The sequence below is a fragment of the Dermacentor albipictus genome, chromosome 10, assembly GCF_038994185.2.
Source record: "Dermacentor albipictus isolate Rhodes 1998 colony chromosome 10, USDA_Dalb.pri_finalv2, whole genome shotgun sequence".
Taxonomy (NCBI): domain Eukaryota; kingdom Metazoa; phylum Arthropoda; class Arachnida; order Ixodida; family Ixodidae; genus Dermacentor; species Dermacentor albipictus.
The window spans coordinates 48,685,408-48,706,129 of record NC_091830.1 but is presented as its reverse complement, the minus strand read 5'-3'; the positions used below and the strand labels follow the sequence as shown (position 1 = coordinate 48,706,129).

General features: G+C 47.1%; 2 protein-coding genes across 2 annotated transcripts in view; both read right to left on the bottom strand.

Annotated features, from left to right (window-relative positions):
• LOC139051078 (uncharacterized) overlaps positions 1-20,722 on the bottom strand; it is a 75,848-nt gene that overhangs the window by 45,289 nt on the left and 9,837 nt on the right. The window lies entirely within an intron of this gene.
• On the bottom strand, positions 17,540-18,298 carry LOC139051081 (uncharacterized). The gene is made up of 2 exons (XM_070528159.1): positions 18,253-18,298; positions 17,540-17,830 (listed from the first exon to the last, which is right to left on the bottom strand). Exons 1-2 carry the CDS (start codon positions 18,262-18,264, stop codon positions 17,615-17,617), a joined length of 228 nt encoding a protein of 75 aa, XP_070384260.1. The 5' UTR covers positions 18,265-18,298; the 3' UTR covers positions 17,540-17,614.

The following is a 20,722-nucleotide window of genomic DNA, read 5'->3' as shown; positions in this document are numbered from 1 at the left end:
GACGTATGCACTTTACAGAAAGAGAGAGAGAGGTAAATAGAAGAGAGGAATGGTAGGGAGATTAACCAGACGTGGGTACGGTTGGCCTGTACTGGTGGAAGGGGTATAGGGGTGAAAATAGAGAGAAAGAGAGGGGACATAGAACGAGCACAGCTTCGCACACTGTTAAAGGTTCGCGCCGAGTCTACACACGACAGCCAAAACCTGTCGACTTGAGGTAGTGCAACAAAACTTTCATGGCTTTCTTTGCCACCGACGCGTACGGCTATGGTTCAAGGATATTTATTTCCGAAAATGATCTAGAGTCCAGCCAGTCCAACGCTGTTTGGAAAGCTTCATGCTCGACATCGTAGTGGGGAAAGAGACATAGGATATGCTCAATCGTTTCTACAGTTCCATAAGAGTGGCACATGCACGTATCTCCCATTCAAATGCCGAACGAGTAGGCCTTCGTAAATGTCACCCCGGCCCATAGGCGGCACAATACTCTCGCATCAGAGTGGTAAACTTTTAATGGAACCTGTAGCATTAGGGATGGATAAAGGTTATGATGATGACACTTCGGGAGGTTGGAAGAATACCAGCATTTGTGTATCATAATTTTAGCCACAAGATGAACCTTTCTTGTAGCGTCGGTTTTTGATAAGAGGATTGGAACTGATCAAGCTTCCAGATGGGCGGACAGGGTGGCTTCGTCGACGAGGTCATTACCAGCAATGCCGATATGTTCAAGTAGCCGATGAAATGTAATCTCATGCCCTTTAGCGATATTTTGATGATGATCTTCTCTTATTTCATATGTCAACTGCTCATGAGTCCTGTGATATAGGGCAAAATGCAGACTCTCAAGTACTGCCTTAGATTCGTAAATGGTGACTCATTTCTGAGGTGTCTTGCAGGAGGTTTTTGACAGCAGCACGGAGGGCTGCTAGCACTGCCGCCGTTTATGTTGTCATGTTTGACAGTTCGAATTTCATCATAGTTTTCTTAGCCGGAAAAGCAACGACACCTCAAGGGCTGGTACATGAGATTAAACCATCGGCATTAGTGTGTATTTGGTCCCCGTTTGTCTCGTTAATTACTAGCAGAGTTATCTGTTTCAGAGCTATTTTTGGATGATTGACCTTCTTATTTACACTCACAAAACTTGGGCTCACCTCAGGTTGTTGAAGACACCACAAAAAGAATGAAGGCCTTGCTGCTGGCGAGCATACTGATGGAAGACAATCTGTGTGGGTGATAATAACTTCAGAAGACGTTTCACGAGGTCTCTGATTGGTAAGAACGCCAAGTGATGATCGGAGAGGCGGGAAAGATGACTTAAATGCGTCCTGAGATGGGATGACCTTCGGCAAGCACGGTTGTTACAGGTGTGAACGCGCGGCGAGGTATTCCTAAACACGTGCTCAATGCTTGGCCCTGCAAGCTCTTCAATGAGTGAACATTGGACTTGCACTTACTGGACAATACTGGAAGGCTGCAGCGTAGATATCCTAGAAACATATCTCTCCACAACTGAAGCACGGAGCGTATAGATGTGTTCCATGTCTTCCCGCACATGAATCTCAGTACCTAAGCAACTTGACAACAGTTTTTTCTTCAGGTACGTGCTGCAAGGGTTCCAGGAATGATTTCGGTCGATTCTTACATCCAAGAATCAACGGGTCTTTCCATAGGTGCCGGTGTGCCAATTAACGGAGACTGGGTGTAGCGTCATAGGTCAACGTGTGTGTGCAACCAGCGCACATTTCTCGGTTGATGCAGTCAATCCTTGCGTTTGAAGGTATGAATATGCCATGGTTACTACCCGCTGCAATCGCGCGCGACCCTGAGGGCGAGTGGCTGCAAAAGACCGAAAGCAAATGTCATTGCGTATATCTAGAGGCAGTTTGCTTTAGGTAAAACTTCAGCTAGGCCGGAAGTGTCTTTTGATACAGCGCTGTTCTTTCTAGCTCCGGGTTATTTCTGTGAAAACCTAAGTTCATCCGCTGGTGCTCGCTCCCTGCTCAGTCGTAATGGAAGTGGACGACCCCGCACGTCTGCCGGCGACGGCGGCGTCAGCGGCGGCCGCCTCCAGGAAGCGGATCGGTCGGCAGAGCGACACCGACAGCGAGGACACCCATGTCTACTCTCTCAGCAGTGAGGACACTTCCGATGACGACTTCCAGCTTGTGCAGAGCCGCAGAGCGAAGAGACGGAACACCAGGACGTCCTCATCGTCAAGCACGCAAACAGTGAGACAGACACAGAGGCCGGACGCCAATACCATCATATTTGTGCCACTGCTTCCCAACGTCAACATGAAGCTACTTAACAGGCAATCTGTGTCGATGTCACTAGAAGCCTTGGTGCCAAATGAAATATCGGACATTCGAGTGAACTCCCGAAAAAATCTTCTGGCGGTTGATGTCCAGCATGCGGCTGCTTTGACCACTCTACGCAGCGTAACGGACCTCGATGGCATTCAGGTGCGCTCTTACATCCCTCTGGGATCTGACGTAGTCACCGGCGTTATCTACGACGTAGACGTCGCCATCCTTAATAACGACTTGCCGATTCTCATCAAGCCAGCCAATGATGAGGTCATCGTTGATGTTAAGCGGCTAGGCAGTTCACGCTGCGTGAAAATAGCATTCAAGGGCAAACACATACCCTCGCATGTTAAGGTTGGACACTCCAGACATGCAGTGCGGCCTTTCATTGCGAAACCTCTTCAGTGCCGCAAATGCATGAAACTGGGACACGTGAGCAGCGTCTGCGAAAATCAGGCAGCATGCCCCCGCTGCGGAGAGCCCCACGCTGCAGATAAATGTGGCGCGACTGTGGTCAAGTGTTCAAACTGCGGAGGATCACATGAAGCTTCATCGAAGAAATGCCCACATATTAAGAAGGAAATGGCCATCTTGATAAGATGGCGAGAGATCATTCATCTCATCGCGAAGCCGCCGAAAAAATCAGGAAGCGACGTTCACGTCACCGGCGCTCCTCAAGAAAGGCTCCTCAAGGAAGGCGCATGCCACTTCCTACAACGCCATCTCCTCCTCCACCGCCTAGGCCAGACAATGTGGAAAGGACCGCGAAGAGCAAGTTCACTGAGAAGGCCACATCTGCCGAATCTTGGCCGGCTCTACCGAAACGGCAACATTCACCAACAGAATCACAGCAAACTATCGCTGGACAACCCCCGACGTCTACTGTCGGCGATGTGTGCGACCAAGACAGGCAGGTGGCTGATACGCTGCAATCGCTAATTACTACAATGTGCATTATACTGAACAAGCTGCAAACACCAGCAGCTCGAAGCGCTCTGCAAATACTGGATGCACTAAATCCAGTGCTTGCTAGCATCGTTTAAGCACCATGGCTCGACCAATAGTCCCCTTCCGCACTGAACTTAAAAGTGCGTCGATCTTTCAATGGAATGCCAGGGGTCTAAGGACCCGTATATCAGACTTTCGCCAATTCATTTTCACAAATCGCTTCCCAATAGTGGTCATTTGCGAACCAAATACATCAACTCCACTCAGACTGTCCGGTTATGAATCTTTCGTCTCGTCCACATGCGGTGCGAGCACGAAAGTGATCATCTACATCCGCACGGACTTCACATATGTCGCTAACGCGATAGAGCCTCATGACGACAACCAATATGTCTGCCTAAATGTCCAAAAGAAGAATGTGTCATTTACACTAATTGGTGCCTACATATCCCCAGCGGGTCACTTTGACGGCGACCGACTTAAGAAAATATTACTAATGAACAATGGTCCCTGGGTTATCACAGGTGACTTCAACGCGCATCACCAGCTATGGGGAAGCACTAAAATGGACTCCAAAGGCAGGAGCCTTGCCTCCTTTGCTGCCGACCATGATTTGTGCTGTGTGAATGACGGCAGCCCTACATTTCTGCGAGGCACGACCTACAGTAGCTGCTTGGACTTGACTTTGGTGTCACGGCGCTTTGCCTCGAGCGTCCAATGGTTTACAGACGTAGAAACACATGGAAGCGACCATATTCCAACATACATAAAGATTAGAGGAATTGAGCAACGCTCCTCTACTGTGTTGCGTACAGTTGATTGGACAAAATTTAAGAAGGATATGGATGACACTTGTCGGGAAGGCCTCTCACACACTATCGAAGAAACAATCGCAGAGGCATTGAAAACGTTCATGTGCTCGCTTACAAGGTCAACAAGGCGTACAGACTTGGACGTGGAACTGGATAGGCTGCGTGCGGCACGCCGACAGGCGGAGAGGAGGTATCGGCGCACGAAGTCCGTCTTGGATCTGAGGGCTTCACGACGCATACAAAAGAAAATCCAGCGTCACATGGATAAATTGGAGGATAAGCGATGGAAAACAATCTGTCAGTCGCTTGATCCCCGAAAATCGCTCTCGCACATATGGAGAACGGTTAGGGGTCTTCGCTCATCTCCACATCAAAGGAAGCCCTTCGCTGCTCTGGCCCTCTACCAACTCCGCTCGGAACTTCAATTGGCTGAAGAGTTCTGTGCACGGATTGCTGGGTCCGTGGCCATCATTACTGACGCAGCATTGAATGACATCCCTGAGGCACGTGTACCAGAAATCAACGTGCTCTTTTCACTCGAAGAGCTCGATGCTGCGTTGGCGACTTGCAGGCGTTCTTCGTCACCAGGACCTGATGGCATCACGTATGCTGCCCTATGCCACCTTGGACATGACGCACGTGATGAGCTTCTCAACTACTACAATGAATCTTGGCAGAACGGCGCCGTTCCTAAACAATGGAAATCGAGCCGCTTGATCCCCATTCTGAAACCTGGAAAGTCACCGCTTGAGATCTCATCGTATCGTCCGATTGCGCTTTCGAGCTGCGTCGGCAAAGTGATGGAAAGAATGATTCTTGCCCGATTGGAATGGTACCTAGAACGATTCAACATCTATCCGAACGCCATGACAGGCTTCCGTCGAGGTCGCACGTCCATAGACAACGTCATTGACATCGTAACACGGGTCCAAAATCAAAAAAGCCTCAAGCGCCTGTCTGCGGTACTTTTTCTGGATATAAAAGGAGCCTACGATAACGTCGCCCATGAGGCCATATTAAACTCACTTGAGGCTGTTGGAGTTGGTGGCCGGATGTATCAATTGATTCAAGACTATTTGACTGAAAGGCGTTTTTTCTTACAGACCGAAGACGGCCCAACTTCAGACCATTACATCTGCCGTGGTGTGCCGCAGGGTGGAGTGTTGAGCCCTATTTTGTTCAACCTCGTCCTGGTAGGACTAGCGGATTACCTACCACAGACAGTACATGTCTCAATATACGCCGACGACATTTGCATCTGGGCCTCTGCGGTGACTCGCCCTCAGCTAAGAGCCAAGCTTCAGCGGGCGGCAACCATGACGGTTTCTTATCTCCGAGAACAAGGCCTCAGTGTGTCTACTGAAAAGTGCGCATTACTTGGTTTTACGCGGAAACAAATGTCACCGTATCCTGTTACCATCAACGGTCCAGCTGTATTCTATGTTAAGACGCATCGCTTTCTGGGCATCATCATTGACCGCAACCTCTCGTGGAGCCCTCACTGCGTCTATCTGAAGAAGAAGCTAGTCGCCATTGCTCAGGTCTTCAAATTTCTATGCGGGAAAAACTGGGGTACACCAGTCCATTCTACGCTGCAGCTGTACAGGGTTTTGTTTCTCGGAGTTCTACGTTACAGCCTACCAGTGTTGTCAAATGCATGCAAGACGAACTTTCGCGCCTTGGAGAGCATACAAGGTCAAGCCCTACGCACGTGTTTGGGGCTGCCTCGGTGCACGTCAACAGCAGCAACAATTGCCATCGCTGGAGACCATACAATCCAGACACATGTAGCTGTCGACTCTCTCAGAGCGCACATTCGACATCTGTCAAGGATCCCCGACCACCATTTGGCCTCCCTACCAGCCGAGAGACCTCAAGCGACCTTTTCACGAGTGATTAACGCTCATCAAGAGTACATACCAGCAAGTTTTACACCGGCGGCGAAGCCTTCCTCCCCCCTGTGGTGCCTGCGACAGCCTCAAGTAAATTTTGATATTCCTGGAATTACAAAAAAGTCCAATCATCCATCGCCGGCTCTGAAGCAACTTACACTCCTATTACTGCACCAGACGTATCAATACCGCATACACATATATGCCGATGGTTCAACCAACGTTACTAGACTGGTCTAGTAACGTTGGGTTCAACCTCACCTACCAGCTCAACTGCCGCATTCGTCGTTCCAGCCAAGAACGTTACGGTTAAATTCAAACTGTCGCACACGACTACATCTACATCGGCAGAACTTGCAGCTCTCCATGCCGCTATGATGTACATCACCGAAGAGCCAACAGAGAAATGGGTCATATTTTGTGACTTTAAGGCAGCCCTTCACAGCATCAAGTCCGCGTTACGTCACAGAACTTACGAGCAAATGACATCTGAAATCAGGGAACTGCACCACCATGCTCTGGAAAGGGGACACCACATTGTATTTCAGTGGATTCCGGCTCACTGTGGCATCGTCGGCAACAACCTAGCTGACAAGGCTGCCCGGTGTGCCCACGAAGATACAAAGACGCGTCCAACACCTTTGGCGAGGTCGGACGCTGCCAGAGAACTTCGCCTACTTGCGCGCAAGAAGTCCCAAGATCTCTGGACATCAAGTGGCTTCAATTGCAGATTACGTAAACTGGACCCCACGCTACGGCTACAACTGCCATCTAGCCTTTCCCGCGGCGAAGCAACCTCGTTGTGTCGCTTGTGGTTGGGAGTGGCGTTCACGAACGCATACTCCTACCGTATGGGAATGGCCGAGAGCCCGATGTGCGACTCCTGTGGGTGCGAGGAGTCCATCGAGCACCTATTGTGTACCTGCCCTCGCTACGATGTCCAACGCCTCTCTCTGCGGGCAACTTTACACAGACTAGACTCGAGACCGTTCACCGAGTCACAGATACTCGGACCCTGGCCACAACCGTCACTGGCTCGAAAAGCGATTAGTGCACTAGTGCGGTACTTGAAGTGCACGGGCTTAAGAGACCGCTTATAGTGTCATTGTGTAAGGTGTCCCTCCCACATGTACTCAGTGCTGACTCTCTCCCTTTCTTCCCCTTTCTATTCCCCTTTCCCCCACCCCCAGTGTAGGGTAGCAAACCCGATGCTGTTCTGGTTGACCTCCCTGCCTTCCCTACCCTTGCTTTCTCTTCTCTCTCTCTTCAGCTAGGCCAATGAGTGTCCCATTGGATTGAGCAACGTGGGCCTCAATACTTCTCCAGGAGGCACGCCGCAGCACGCGTAATATTCAGCTGTGGGGCCAACTTCTGCCTGCACGAAAAACGACCGCCGAGTTATGTAGTCGCGTATTCACTTTAACTTCTCGGAGTGTTGAGGTTTAGCAGAGCTGCGCTGGTAGGCGCTGAAGGGCTTAGCCATGCACACCGATGAAGAATGGATCACGTCCGGAAGCAACGAAGCCATGAAGATAGCGCTTGCGCCCCAGTGGTACGCGTAGAAGGTTGGGATTCTCCATCATACATGAGGAGACTCTTGCTACCGGGACCCTAGCGCCATCCCTCAAATCCCACTCTCTAACCCACTCACATTTTCCCCAGTGAAGCCGAGCCATCCTTCCCGAAATAAAACGCTCCATTCATTCATTCATTCATTTAGCCGATTGTAGACGAAGAATGAAATCGTAAGCAGATTCCATTTGAGTAAAACGGCATAAAACAGTCATATTCACTAAGCTTTAGCTGTACCATGCGCAACAGTTGATATTTAGAAGTATAGGTTGCTGGACCAATACCCTCAACTACACCAGTTCGTCTGTTTACATAATTAATTCTTGTAACTCAACGTGATGAAGTTACTTCAATGTTACTCCTTTTTTATTGTGTAAGATTATAATGCTTGTTGGATTATCGGCAGTTTACGTGCTTTTCTAAACAATCGAAACAATCACCCTCCACTTTCGCTTTATAGCGTGTACCTTAGCATCTTCACGGGAACTGCCAAATACTGTCAGTGTATGCCATGAACAATGCAGCGGCACATACCCTTGTGATGGAGCAGAGTTCTAATGTAGCACAGTGTTCTGATGCTTTCACCTTCAATAAATAACTTTCTTGAGCAATACCACCTGCCGCAAGAAAATAGTTCTCTGCCTTCGACATGCTTTAGGTATCATGCATACTTTCGATGGACTAAGAGACCCATACATTGCTTGTGCCGACAGCCGAATAGGGGTGCAATAGGGAACTATTTTGCTGTCATGATATGTATAGAGCTATCGATCACGCAATACATCAAATACTGACCATGGCGTGATCATTGAGGGCATGTTAGCGGCAGCCAAATTCCATACAATGAATGAGATTGAATTGTTTTCTGCCCAGCCTATTGAATGCATTCGATATTTAGCAATTTCAACAGCATGGACTTCGACATGTCAACGTACATTCACAGGAGAAGCGTGACCACGTGCAGATGCATGGTATTTGGAGGTGCACAGTAGTCTTCGGAGAATTAAAAGCCCCATTTAACAACAATATCTTCCTAGAAGGCAACATTCACAAATTGATCCATCCGCTATGCAAGATGTCTGTTCAAACAAGCATAAGTCTGGGATACAAGTAGTGGTTTATTATGTCAGTACACGGCCACATTCATACATCAAATCTCTTCGATGAATGGGCTCAACCGTAGAAGCCGTGGCCGTATCCGTGACCACCGTAGCCACCGTATCCACCGTATCCCCTATAGCCGTGTCCGTATCCTCCGTAGCCGTAGTGCGCCCTCTGGTTGTCGTAGTGGTGCGTGATCGCATGGCTGTAGCCTCCGTGGCCATAGCCGTGTCCGTAGCCGCCGTAGTAGCCAGCGTACACCGTGGCAATGGCAATCAGTACGACGAGGGTGCACAGCTGCAAAAGGATAGCGAAAATTTGATGTGCCTTCGACATCGACTTTAGCCCTACCGACATACAGCCGTTTTAATCTGTTCTTGTACTAAAATATATAACGTGCTCATTTTATTAAACTATCAATAATTGTATTTTACCTGTTTGAAAGGAAAATAATACCTGCGTTGAAATATTGAAGCTCTGGAGTAAGTAGCAGCCCCTACGGTTATTTACTAGTAGGGGCTGCGCGAATATTCGAAGCTTTCGAATAAGCAATGGGATATCGTCCTATTCGACTCGTCTTTCGAATCGAATCGTCACTTTTCTTAAATGCAAGCGTTCCTCGAATAACCTTCGAATACTTGAATACGTCAAGCGCACCCAAGTGAACATAAAATTGCGGCAACAGTGCGGTAAATATTCACCCCATGGACATGGTATAGACATAAAACATGAGAAATTGCGCAGGGAAGCACGTTACATCACTTAGGTAGCCATATTTTCTAGGCTGTAGAGCATTCATTCGCACTTTCTGAAGAACCCCATGCATGTACACAAACTACTTGCCTGCTCTTCGTGATTCGCCTGTGCTACTATTGAACAACGCTTCATTAACGTCGTACTATGTAATGACAAAAACTTGCTAACTTTAAGAGTACTGAGAGGCGAGTATAGTTTTATATTAATTGTGATGACTGTTATTCCTCTAAGGAAAATATTTAACAAGTATTCGATGTTCTGTTTTTCATTTCTTTTCACCTTAAAGGCCCGGAGGCATTCTATAACAGCCCTTGATTCTATTAGTTGTTGGACCAATTCGATTTGTATTCAAATCTGTCTAAAAATTATTATTCCGACACCCTCATTATCTAGTACTCAGTGTCCAGCCTCTTCCGACACTGCTACGGCTATATTATACCATAAAAGAGCTTAGGATAACGTCACGACGTCATTTGCGCTGCCAATATCCGATGACATCTTTTGAGACTGAACAAGCTGTATGCAGTGCCAGAGTTTCGAATCCAATCCACTGCGTCAATCCGATGCGGTGCACAACAGCGAACAGTAACGACGGTCTTCATTGTGAACTGCTGCGGATTTGCCGTGATCACTGTTTGTCGAGAGGTGGGCGCTACGCTTATATACGAGCTGCTCCGAGCGAGTTATTCCAGTGAAGAATTGGAGGTCAACTTGAACGTAACGTATCATGTGCCCGGCCTCTGGGCGCGTTCCAATTTCCGAAGACGTCAGTTAGCGGAGTGCTGTGTGCGGTGAAACGGTTCGCTTAACACGAGTTTGCGGCAGTGCGAAAACGGCTACGAAACGCAACAATCATGAGAATAGTTCTACAAGCAACTCGCAGGTAGCAAAAGCGTCAGAAAATGCTGGATCTCTGATGCAAGTCGGACACCCAAGGTGTGTTTAATTGTATTGTATGATATGAGTAGCAAAACGTGCAATTATAGAGCGTACAATGTCATCGATGTATGCGAGATATAGAAAGCATTATGGAGAAGCCGTAAGTGCGTCGGTGGCTGTTGACAAGACAATGCTTCCCGGTAGATGCTCGAGACATCTGCTCAATGTCAAAACTTCTGGTGGTTAGTAATCATTAAAAAATTTCGTATCATCAAACAACATTATGGCTGCAATACAGTGCGCATTTTTGGATGCCCATGAAGCTGACAACGATGTGAATGATTTGGGATGGTAATGGGAAGAGAGGGGGAAGGGTTGAAGGAGCATGAAAAATCGCTTGCGCCTGAATCACGGACGTCCGTCACGGACTTTCAAGAAAGCACATCCTGGATTTCATCGAAAATAACAAGTACTGAGGTAGGAAAGAGAAAGCGATCATTTCGACCTTTATATTTACTGCAGAACTTTCACGAAGGTGACCGCGTACGATCATGATAAATAGTTGAAGCGCGATGAAAGACTGCTGTAAAGTGTAAGAACTTATAACTCATGTTTAAAGACAATGTTCTCGGCACACTTGGAGCTTTTCTACTTGGAGTTGAAACCACGAGAGACATTCCCCTAAATCTTTATACCCCGTGTTACATAGCTCAGCATGTAGCTTTGTTTAAAAGTGTTTTATTGTTATCATCAAACACAGCTGAATTCATACCATCCAACCTAGTCAACATAGACAACTGCCATGTTTACGATCGGCGTGAACGTGGTCTGCATCTTAAAAAATACTTGAGGCCTGTCGTGAATAAAAAAATAGTTACATTTAGTAATTCCAGCAAAACTTTTTGTTGGGCTAGTTGGTGCATTACTGAAGTACTATAGCGCCAAACCGACGACACAGGAAGAAGAGACACGGACGAGCGCTTACTGACAACTGATGCTTTAATGACGGAAACACACAATATATATACACAAATTTGGCGACGCAACTCGCGCATTGTCAAAACATCACATGGTAAATGGGCAAAAGGTGATAGAACGATTGTGAATGTGACGTTCGTAAAGATGACACGTGGTGTACAGGGCCAAATGACTATAAATGAGAAACGGGGCGGTGTCTAAATGAAAGGCTGAAAGAACACGAAAGGCTACAGGAGAAAGGAACAGGTTCCAATATGGCCATCCACTGCAAAGAGTGCGGGTGCAAGCCTCGCCTAAGAGAGACTGTCATTCTGGACAGAAGTCGAGACAGCGTGGCCCGCGAGCTGAAGGAAGCCTTCCACATTAAAAGGAAGGGCATTGAATGCGTAAGCGAACCATCGAAAATTCTCTATAAAAGTGAGATGTCATTTTTAGAACCCCATAGTTAAATCTGAGCATGTTGCTGCGCCGCCCGCGCCTGGTGAACATTCCTAATCTTTTAGTTTTTAAGGGGTACTCCCTTACGGCGGTGTTTGTGTATCACGTTATCATTATCATTTATAGTCATTTGGCCCTGTACACCACGTGTCATCTTCACGAACGTCACATTCACAATAGTTCTATCGCCTTTTGCCCATTTACCATGTGATGTTTTGACAATGCGCGAGTTGCGCCGCCAAATTTGTGTATATATATTGTGCGTTTCCGTCATTAAAGCATCAGTTGTCAGTAAGCGCTCGTCCGTGTCTCTTCTTCCTGTGTCGTCTGTTTGGCGCTATAGTACTTCACATTTAGTAATAATGATAACTAAGCACTCAAGGAAAGTATGCAGAAGGCCCCCGGAGGAATGGAAACGACGCAACATTGGCGTCATCCATCCATACGATGTACAAAGATTCAGCGATGGTAGTTCGACAAGACCCGTGTATAGAATAGTGATTCATGGCAGACACATGTAAATAACGAAGCAAATCATTGCCATATTTAGACATGGAGGACATTTCTATATAACTGTATAGTGCGCAAAGAATGCGTCGGGGAAATCATCTGGGCCCGTATTCACAAAAAAAGCACTTACGCTACAGAACCGTTCGTAAGAGAAAAAGACAGCAAATCATAAGGTTGCTCATATAATTGCTAGCGAAGGCTTCATGGCCAATGGCAAACAGGCCTTACAAATGATATGCCTTGGAAATTCGGCGCCATGTCTATCTGGTGGGAGACAAAGGAACGTCAATGCGTCATTACGTCTTTAAATAGAATCAGCGGAATAAATACGTGAAGCGGGTACCAAAATGCTACAACTAGCTTTATCGGGACATTATCGGTGGGACATCTGGTACAGGCTTTCATGTACCATGCACTCAGTGCCATGGATGTTCGCGTCATACGAGGGTATAAATCAACAAAGCTAATTAAATCAAGTCTAAGCTTTAAAGTTAACGCTATATATACCTTTTTTTTAGTATGTGGACTCGTAAAGTGCCATTCGTTGGGGTTGAGCGACTTTCGCGTTATCATCGCTGATTCAATTTAAGCCTTGACAAACACATTACTAAAAGAAAGAAAGAAGTCAGGCGGGCGGTGTACAGACATAATGTATAAGCGTTCGGTGTATGTCACTTAGGCGCCAGCTACGGGGCATTTATAGCCGCATACAGATGGCATGCACTGACGTCTTTATAGACGCCATGTTTGTGACCCAACATGACGAAAAGCTGCGTCCTTGACGTCAGGTGCAAGCTATCTGTAGCCACTCTTTAAAGGCTTTTTTCTTATGCAAACTGATAGTATGGGATAATTGACAACTCAGGAGGAGAGCTGTGTCACTTTCTTTGCCTTAATCTTTGACTTGTACTGGTTACCTGTTTATTGAGGCACCCGGAAAGCTGCGCTGCCAGGGTGTCGATCGAGGAGCGCTTTTTTTTCTATTCTTATACACGCCAATTAACGCAATGAAAGGGCAATGTCTTAGCCTTAATAATAATATTTGGGGTTTTACGTGCCAAAACCACTTTCTGATTATGAGGCACGCCGTAGTGGAGGACTCCGGAAATTTTGACCACCTGGGGTTCTTTAACGTGCACCTGAATCTAAGCACACGGGTGTTCTCGCATGCGGCCGCCGTGGCCGGGATTCGATCCCTCGACCTCGTGCTCAGCAGCCCAACACCATAGCCACTGAGCAACCACGGCGGGTTCTTAGCCTTACTGCTTCGTTCCGTATTGTTATATGTTGTTATTATCCCGCTTTGTGTCGGCCGATTCGCGCGTGGGCATTCGCTATGTGTCCCGGCTACAATGACAATACCGCGCGCAGTAATGTTCTTTCACCAATTTTCGGCAAACCGCCCCAATTACTAGGCGATCCCCCACGATGGGTATGTGCCACTTGTGCAGATGAACAACAACAAAGACAAAGTAACCAAGCTGGTACAGATCAAGCCGATGAGGGTCACAACGACGTCTCTCATTGGTCAGCTATCCGGCTATTAATGTAGCTGACGAATCTTGAACGCAGGCATTTCAGAGCAATAACTTTCAGTCTGCGTAACGCATAATAGTGTTGGCTGCAGTTTCCATCAACTTGCGTATTGTTATGTTTCTCTGCTGCTGTAATTTCGTATGCTCATGAGTTCGAGCTCAATGAATGTATTATACAGGCAGCGTGTAATAAAACAGGATATTGGCACCGCGCCTTCGGTGTCTGCAAGAACGTTCAAGACTGCGTTCAATTTGAGCTGCCGCATATCCCTTTCACGGACTTGTGTTGCTACCCAGTGCTCCCGTGTAAAACTGGATTAATGGCGCTCCTCGCTGCCTAATTTAGAAGAGCGCCTTTTTTGCGAACCGCTGGTCTGACTCGAACTGCAACGGTGCGGAGCCCGCTCTTGATGAGAACCAGAGAGAGGGTGACCGAGCTGATCGTTCAGCCCCTCGCCAGAGCAGTCGCAGGCCCGGAAGAGGAAACACGTCAGCACTTGTTGTAAGCAAGCGAGGCGAGCATGCTCGGAGGCAACAACGCGGCAGAGCCACGCTAACAACGAAAGCTGCAGAAGCCACGTGACCGGAGCTGCGCCAGATCTCTGTCGCGTTCCCATGCTCTGGTCTGCATCGCGGCGCTCTCAAAGAACCGGCCGAATGTGTTCCGAGGGCTCGAAAACGACGAGTCATATGTAGCAATAGAAAATAGTGATTGCTTGACTCCGTATTGACTTCGCAATGGTTTCTGCAATGCGCACTGCACACTAAAACATAACTGCGACAAAGAAGCCAAGAAAGACTGAATTTCCTTTTTCACTACAGAAAAAATTGCTGGAACGGTAACCGCAGAGATTCCCTGAAGTAACAAATATTTTTCTTTGTTTGGTTTATGCTGAAGAAAAAAAATGAGTTTCTTCATTCTAACAGAACTGGTCACTATCGGGTGAGGTGAAAATTTTCTCATAGATACCGCATGCGAATAGCTATTTTTTTTTATTGCTATCCTCAATTAACATTTCTGTACGGCTTCGTCGCCCAGTAGGCACACAGTTCTCATATAGGTGAGCCAATCAGTCCTAATTTCTGAAAAAAGAAAGCATACTAATCCTCGCCGGAACAGTCGCACCGCTCAAGCGCAGGCTTTATGGGGATTTATGGCGCAAGGGCTAGAATCGATGTGGAATTTGTCGCGTAGCGCCAGCTGTCTTGGCGCTTAGAACATGTTCTGTGTAGAGTGGTTATCGGGTATAGTTGAGTGCTTTGTTGTGTACAACCGCATAACAGCATCTGACTCTTTTTTACTCCCGTAAAACTGCATTAAGGGAGATAAATAGTTAGTCCCCTAGAGGAGTCAAATCTGTGACAAACTGTTTTCTGTAAAATGACTAGAAAACACATTAATAGAATGATTTAGTGAAACTACAGAAAAAGTGAGAGACAGAAAGAAACAGCAGGGGCATGGCGCTACAGCTGCCATATTTTCTTTCACATTTCTTTTCTTTTTTTTGCCGTGTGCGTCTGCGTAGGATGAGCTTCGGCACTCAGCCTGAAGTTTTGTCTCGGGGCAGCCTGTACAGCCATATGGCTGAAACTATAGGCCGCCTAAGCTGCAATGCAACGTGCACATACAAATTATTCATTTATTTTAACGTTAACAAACATTTTATTTTAGCGTTTTACACGCCAAAACCCCGATCTTATTATGAGGCACTCCTAAGTGGTAGACACCGGATCAATTTCATTCAGCTGGGGTTCCGTAATGCACCCCTAAATTTAAGCCCACTAGCGTTCTTGCATTTCGCCTATATAAGTACGTGGCCACAGTGGTCGGGATCGAGCCCACGACCTCGAGCACAGCAGCGCCACGACATAGCCACTTGGCACTGGGCGGGCCAGCTTTTACTATTCTTTATCGATATTGATAACGTATTACTAGAAAAAAAGCGCTTACTAAGAAATGTAGAGATAATTTATTTGAATGAAGGCAGAGAGGTCGGCCTGAGCTAACGAACTCTAGCCTGCTACTGACAAGCAATGCTTACAGCTCAATGTACCGCAAACGGTTCTTCCTATTTAGGGAATGATGGTTGCGGAAATACCGTAAACAATAAGGTGATTGATGAACCGCAGACAAAAGCTTTGTCCATCGCGTCGTTTTTACCGTAACTATAGCCTATTAAGGTGAAAGGAGTCAAGAGAAACTCGCTGGTGCGTCCTTCAAGCGGAAGAATTCACGATGAGTTGGGCAAGACTACCTGCCCGCTACGCAGGTTTGGTACCAGTTCGCCTAACCTGAGTGAGCTCTCAAAGTAGTCAGCCTAACTTTAAGAAGCTGAGTCACAAGAACGCAGCATGGCGCAATTCACGCGGGAAACGCTTCATTTTCTGATGGCACGCAAAGCTTGCCTCCGTTTCTAGCATCTCGCATCGTGTCCTAATGAACCTCAAACCAGAAGAATTAAAGCGGCGAATGCCTCTTCGTTCCACCTAGCATTCCTGCGTTTTTCGTATGGACACGTACGCTTTTCTCTCTTCTGGAACTACCCGCCTTCGCTGAGCAGCGCAGGTCGGTACTGAAAGACCTGATCGTGAACTCCGATGAAGAATGGATCGCTCAAACAGACAACGAAGCCTCGAAGATAGCGCTGTGCCCTAGCGGTAAATGACTTGGGTTCTCCATCATACATGATGGGACTTTTGTTGGCAGGACCACAGTGGTATCCCTCCACTTCCATTCTCCAACCCATCTCCCCTTTCCTTTGTGAGACCAGTGGCCATGCTTGCTATAGCTCATTCATTCATTCATTCCATCATTCACTCATTCATTATGCGCGCAAAAAGGGGGGTAAAGTACAACACCGCATCACAACATTGCGGTGAAAATGAAATTGTGAAGCTGTCCATGCATATACGAGTAAAAAAGAATAAAACACTTATATTCACTAAGCATTAGCGGTAGCATGCAAAACACGCAGAACCATGCAGGTTGCTAGGCTTATAGCCTCAACTGCATCAATGTGTCTATTGATAAGGAACTCTTGTAACCCAACGTGATGAAGTTACTTTATTGTTGCATCGTTTTTCTGCTTTGTTAACTTATAATACTCTTGTTTTTATCGACAGTTTCCGTGGTTTTCTAAATAATAACTTTTTTCTTCGCTTCATTGCGTGTGGCTTAGAATCTTCACGAGCAGTGCAAAGAATGACAGTGTACGTAGAAAAAAATCCAGCTGCGCATACCTTTGCCATGAAGCCCTGTTCTAATATAACACAATCCTATTTTGATTTAGCCATCAGTAAAGAACTGTCTTGTGTAATACCACTTGCCACAGGAAAAATGTTCTACCTCTTCGACGTGCTTTACGTATCATGCATCCTTTCGATGGACAAAGAGTTCCATGTATGTGACCCATTGCTTGTGCCGACAGCATACGTAGTATTGTGATAGAGAACTATTTTGCTTTCCTGATATGTATAGTGCGTTCTATAACGCAAAAGATTGAATACCAACCGCGGCATGATCATTGGTGCATGCCAGCGGTACCCAAATTCTGTACGATGAATGCAATGAAATTATCTTCGACCCATTTTATTGAATGCATTGGATTTTAATAATTTTAGCAGCACGGGCGTCGAAATGTTACAGAACAATCACAGGAGAAGAAGCGTGACCATGTGCAGATGCATAGCATGTGTAGCAGCACAGAAGTTTTCGGAGAATTAAAACTCCATTTAACGACAATATTATCCTAGAACGACAAACTGATCCATCCGCTATGGAAGGTGTCTGCTTAAAGAAGCACAGACCTGGGATAAAAGTGGAGATTTATTAAACGAGTACACGCCCGCATTCATACATTGGATCTCTTCTACAAATGGGCTCAACCGTAGAAGCCGTGACCGTAGCCGTGACCGCCGTATCCGCCGTATCCCCCATAGCCGTGTCCGTATCCTCCGTAGCCGTAGTGTGCCCTCTGGTTGTCATAATGGTGGGTGAGAGCATGGCTGTAGCCTCCGTGGCCGTAGCCGTGGCCGTAGCCGCCGTAGTAGCCAGCGCACGCCATGGCAACTGCAATCAGCAGGATGAGGGTGCACAGCTGCAAAGAGACAGCGAAATTTTCTTCGTACCTAGGACATCGGCTTTAGCCTCCTCTCCCTACTTCCCGGACGTGCAGCTATCACAAACTATCCTCGCCCTAACATGTATATCCTGCACATTTTATTATACTAGCACTGATTGCGCTTTATCTGTTTGAAAGGAAAATACTGTCTGCGTTGAAATATTCACGCTCTGGAGTAGCAGCCCCATGGTTCTCTAGTCCTCAGCGTCCAGCCTCTTTCGATAGTGCTGAGGCTATAAGAATATATCCTCAAAAAGCTTAGGATATCATCGCGGCGCCATTTGTGCCGCCAATATCCAACGACATCTTCTAAGATTGAACTAGCCGTATCCAGCGCCAGAGTATCGAATCCAATCCACTGCGTCAATCCAATGCGGTGCACAACAGCAAACACTCACGACGGTCTTCATGGCGAACTGCTGCGGATTTGCTGTGATCACTGTTTCTCGAGAGGTGGGCGCTACGCTTATATACGAGCTGCTCCGAGCGAGTTATTCCAGTGAAGAATGGGAGGTCGACTTGAAGGTAACGTGTCGTGTTGCCGGCCTCCGGGGGTGTTCCACTTTCTGAAGACGTTAGTTAACAGAGTGCTATGTGCGGTGAAACGGTTCGCTTAACACGTGTTTGCGGCCGTGCGAAAACGGCTACGAAACGTAACAATCATGAAAATTATTATTGTACGAGCTCTGAAAACGTCAGCAAGCGCGGGGTCTATGATATGAGCCGGACACCCACTGTGTCTTTGAAGGTAATCTATCATGTGGGTCGCCGAAAGTGCAGGCATGGCATACAATGTCATGGTTGGATATAGGAAACGTCTTGAGGAAACCGTAAGTGCGTCGACGACTGCTAACCAGACAACTCTTCTCAGTATACGTGCCAGAATGTTGCTCCATGTCAACACATTCATACATAACTCTTCGATTAATGGGATAAACCGTGGAATCCGTGGTCATAGCTGTAACCACCGTAGCCACCGTATCCCCCATAGCCGTATTTGCATCCGCCGTAGCCGTGGTGTGCCACAATGACACACTGGTTGTCACACTGGTTTCGTAATGGTGGGGGATAGCATGGTTGTATAGCCTACGTGTCCACAGCCATAGCCGTAACCACCGTATAGCCAGCGTTCACTTTGGCAATGACAGTGAGGATGACTAGAGCCCCTCTGCGCGCAAACGTGCTACCATCAAAAGCTATCCTAGCAGTTGTGAACTATTACGGTGGTTAGTGATTTGTGAAGAATTGCGTAGCACAAGAAAATAACATGTTAGGTGCAAAAATGCGCGCATTTTTCGGAAGCCAAGAAACCAAAGACCGCACGGGGAGATTGTGGAGTCGGGATTCTAAAGATTGAGCGAATGGATGAAGAGGAGTAGGAAAAATGGATGGCGTCCGAAATGCATATCATAAATTCGCAAGAAATCAGAGCCCGCTTATCATCGAAAATGACAAGTTCTGAAGTAGGTTACAGAGCTATCGCTATGACGCCTATATTTCATGAACGCTTAGGACGGTGCCCGTGTTAAGATGGGATTAACGAGGGAAGCACTAAGTAAGATTGCCTAAGGTACAAAAAGGCATAATTCATGTTTAAGGAGAGCATTCGCGGCACATTTGGAGCTCGTAACAAGTTCACTGGGACAAGAAGCATGCTTCGTTAAAAGCGGCGCATCGTTCACGGAGAAAAAGCTGTAAAGGAACTTTAGGCATGCACTTCAACAGTGGCGAGAGCTTGTGAACCGCACATTTCTTTCTTTCTTTATTCAGAAATAGCTCCGCTCCGCCAGAGGGTGTTATTGCAGGGGGTTTTACAGTACTTCAAAAAAGTATGCCTTCATTTTTACAGGACACCTGTTCTTCCGACAAAGTGTTCCACTTAAAAGTACTCTCCATGGTAGCTTAATGGCTATAGACGTCGCGCTTCTAAGCACGAGGTCGCTGGTTGAAATTCCGGCCGCGGCGGTAGCATTTTGATGGTGGAAAAGTGCAAACACACCCGTTTACTATGCAGTGGGGCACCGTAAGGAACCCCAGGTGGCCAAAATTATGCCACAGTCCCCATTGGTTCTGGCACGTAAAAACTCTGAGTTTTACTCATTCCCCTCAGCAATGCTGCTGACAGAAAAAAAAGAATTCGCGAACAGATTTGGCCTAGACCGTGATTCATTAATTTGTAGCACATGGTCATCGGTGCTATACATACAGCGGGAATGTGACTTTCGAGAAATTTTGCTGACGGCCGTGGGCAGGTAAATTCCTCCTTGGTCAATTATCATCCCGTGGTACAGAAGTGTCCAATTAGCTGTCAAAACGTGAAGTAGGGGCCTCAGCAGAGTTGTTTTGCCCCTTGGACATGTTTTAGGCATTTCAGATGCTTTCAGAAAACATATGTACACTGAGAAGCCCGGGCATTTTCCTTTTATGGTCCGTTTCATTCAATGTAATATTTGGCACAGTTACTTGCGTGGTCTTTGGGGAAGAAATGCGAAGTTGCTTTCGTCTACGAACCTCGGATGCACGCCTGAGGAGTTAACGAAAACTAATCACGAAGGCCATACTATTCCGTACTGCAGAAAGTGGAAGTAACATAGTCTCCATATATTAAACATTCCAGTCGTCGAAAGGTGCCGACGAAGGCAAATTAAAGGTTTTGCCTTGACATGCCAGGCAAGTAACAGCAGTGACATGGCCAGAATTTTTTTTTTAAAGGGGGACGGAGGGGCACCAACTTGGCCAGGGCGGAGAAGGTGAGGAGAAGGGAGGGGGCAGGCCAGGCCCCATATAAACAAAGATGTTTCGAGGTGGGGAAGGGGGGGGGGGAAAGGCGCATGCCCCGTATGCCACCCCCGGGCTACCCCACTCAGT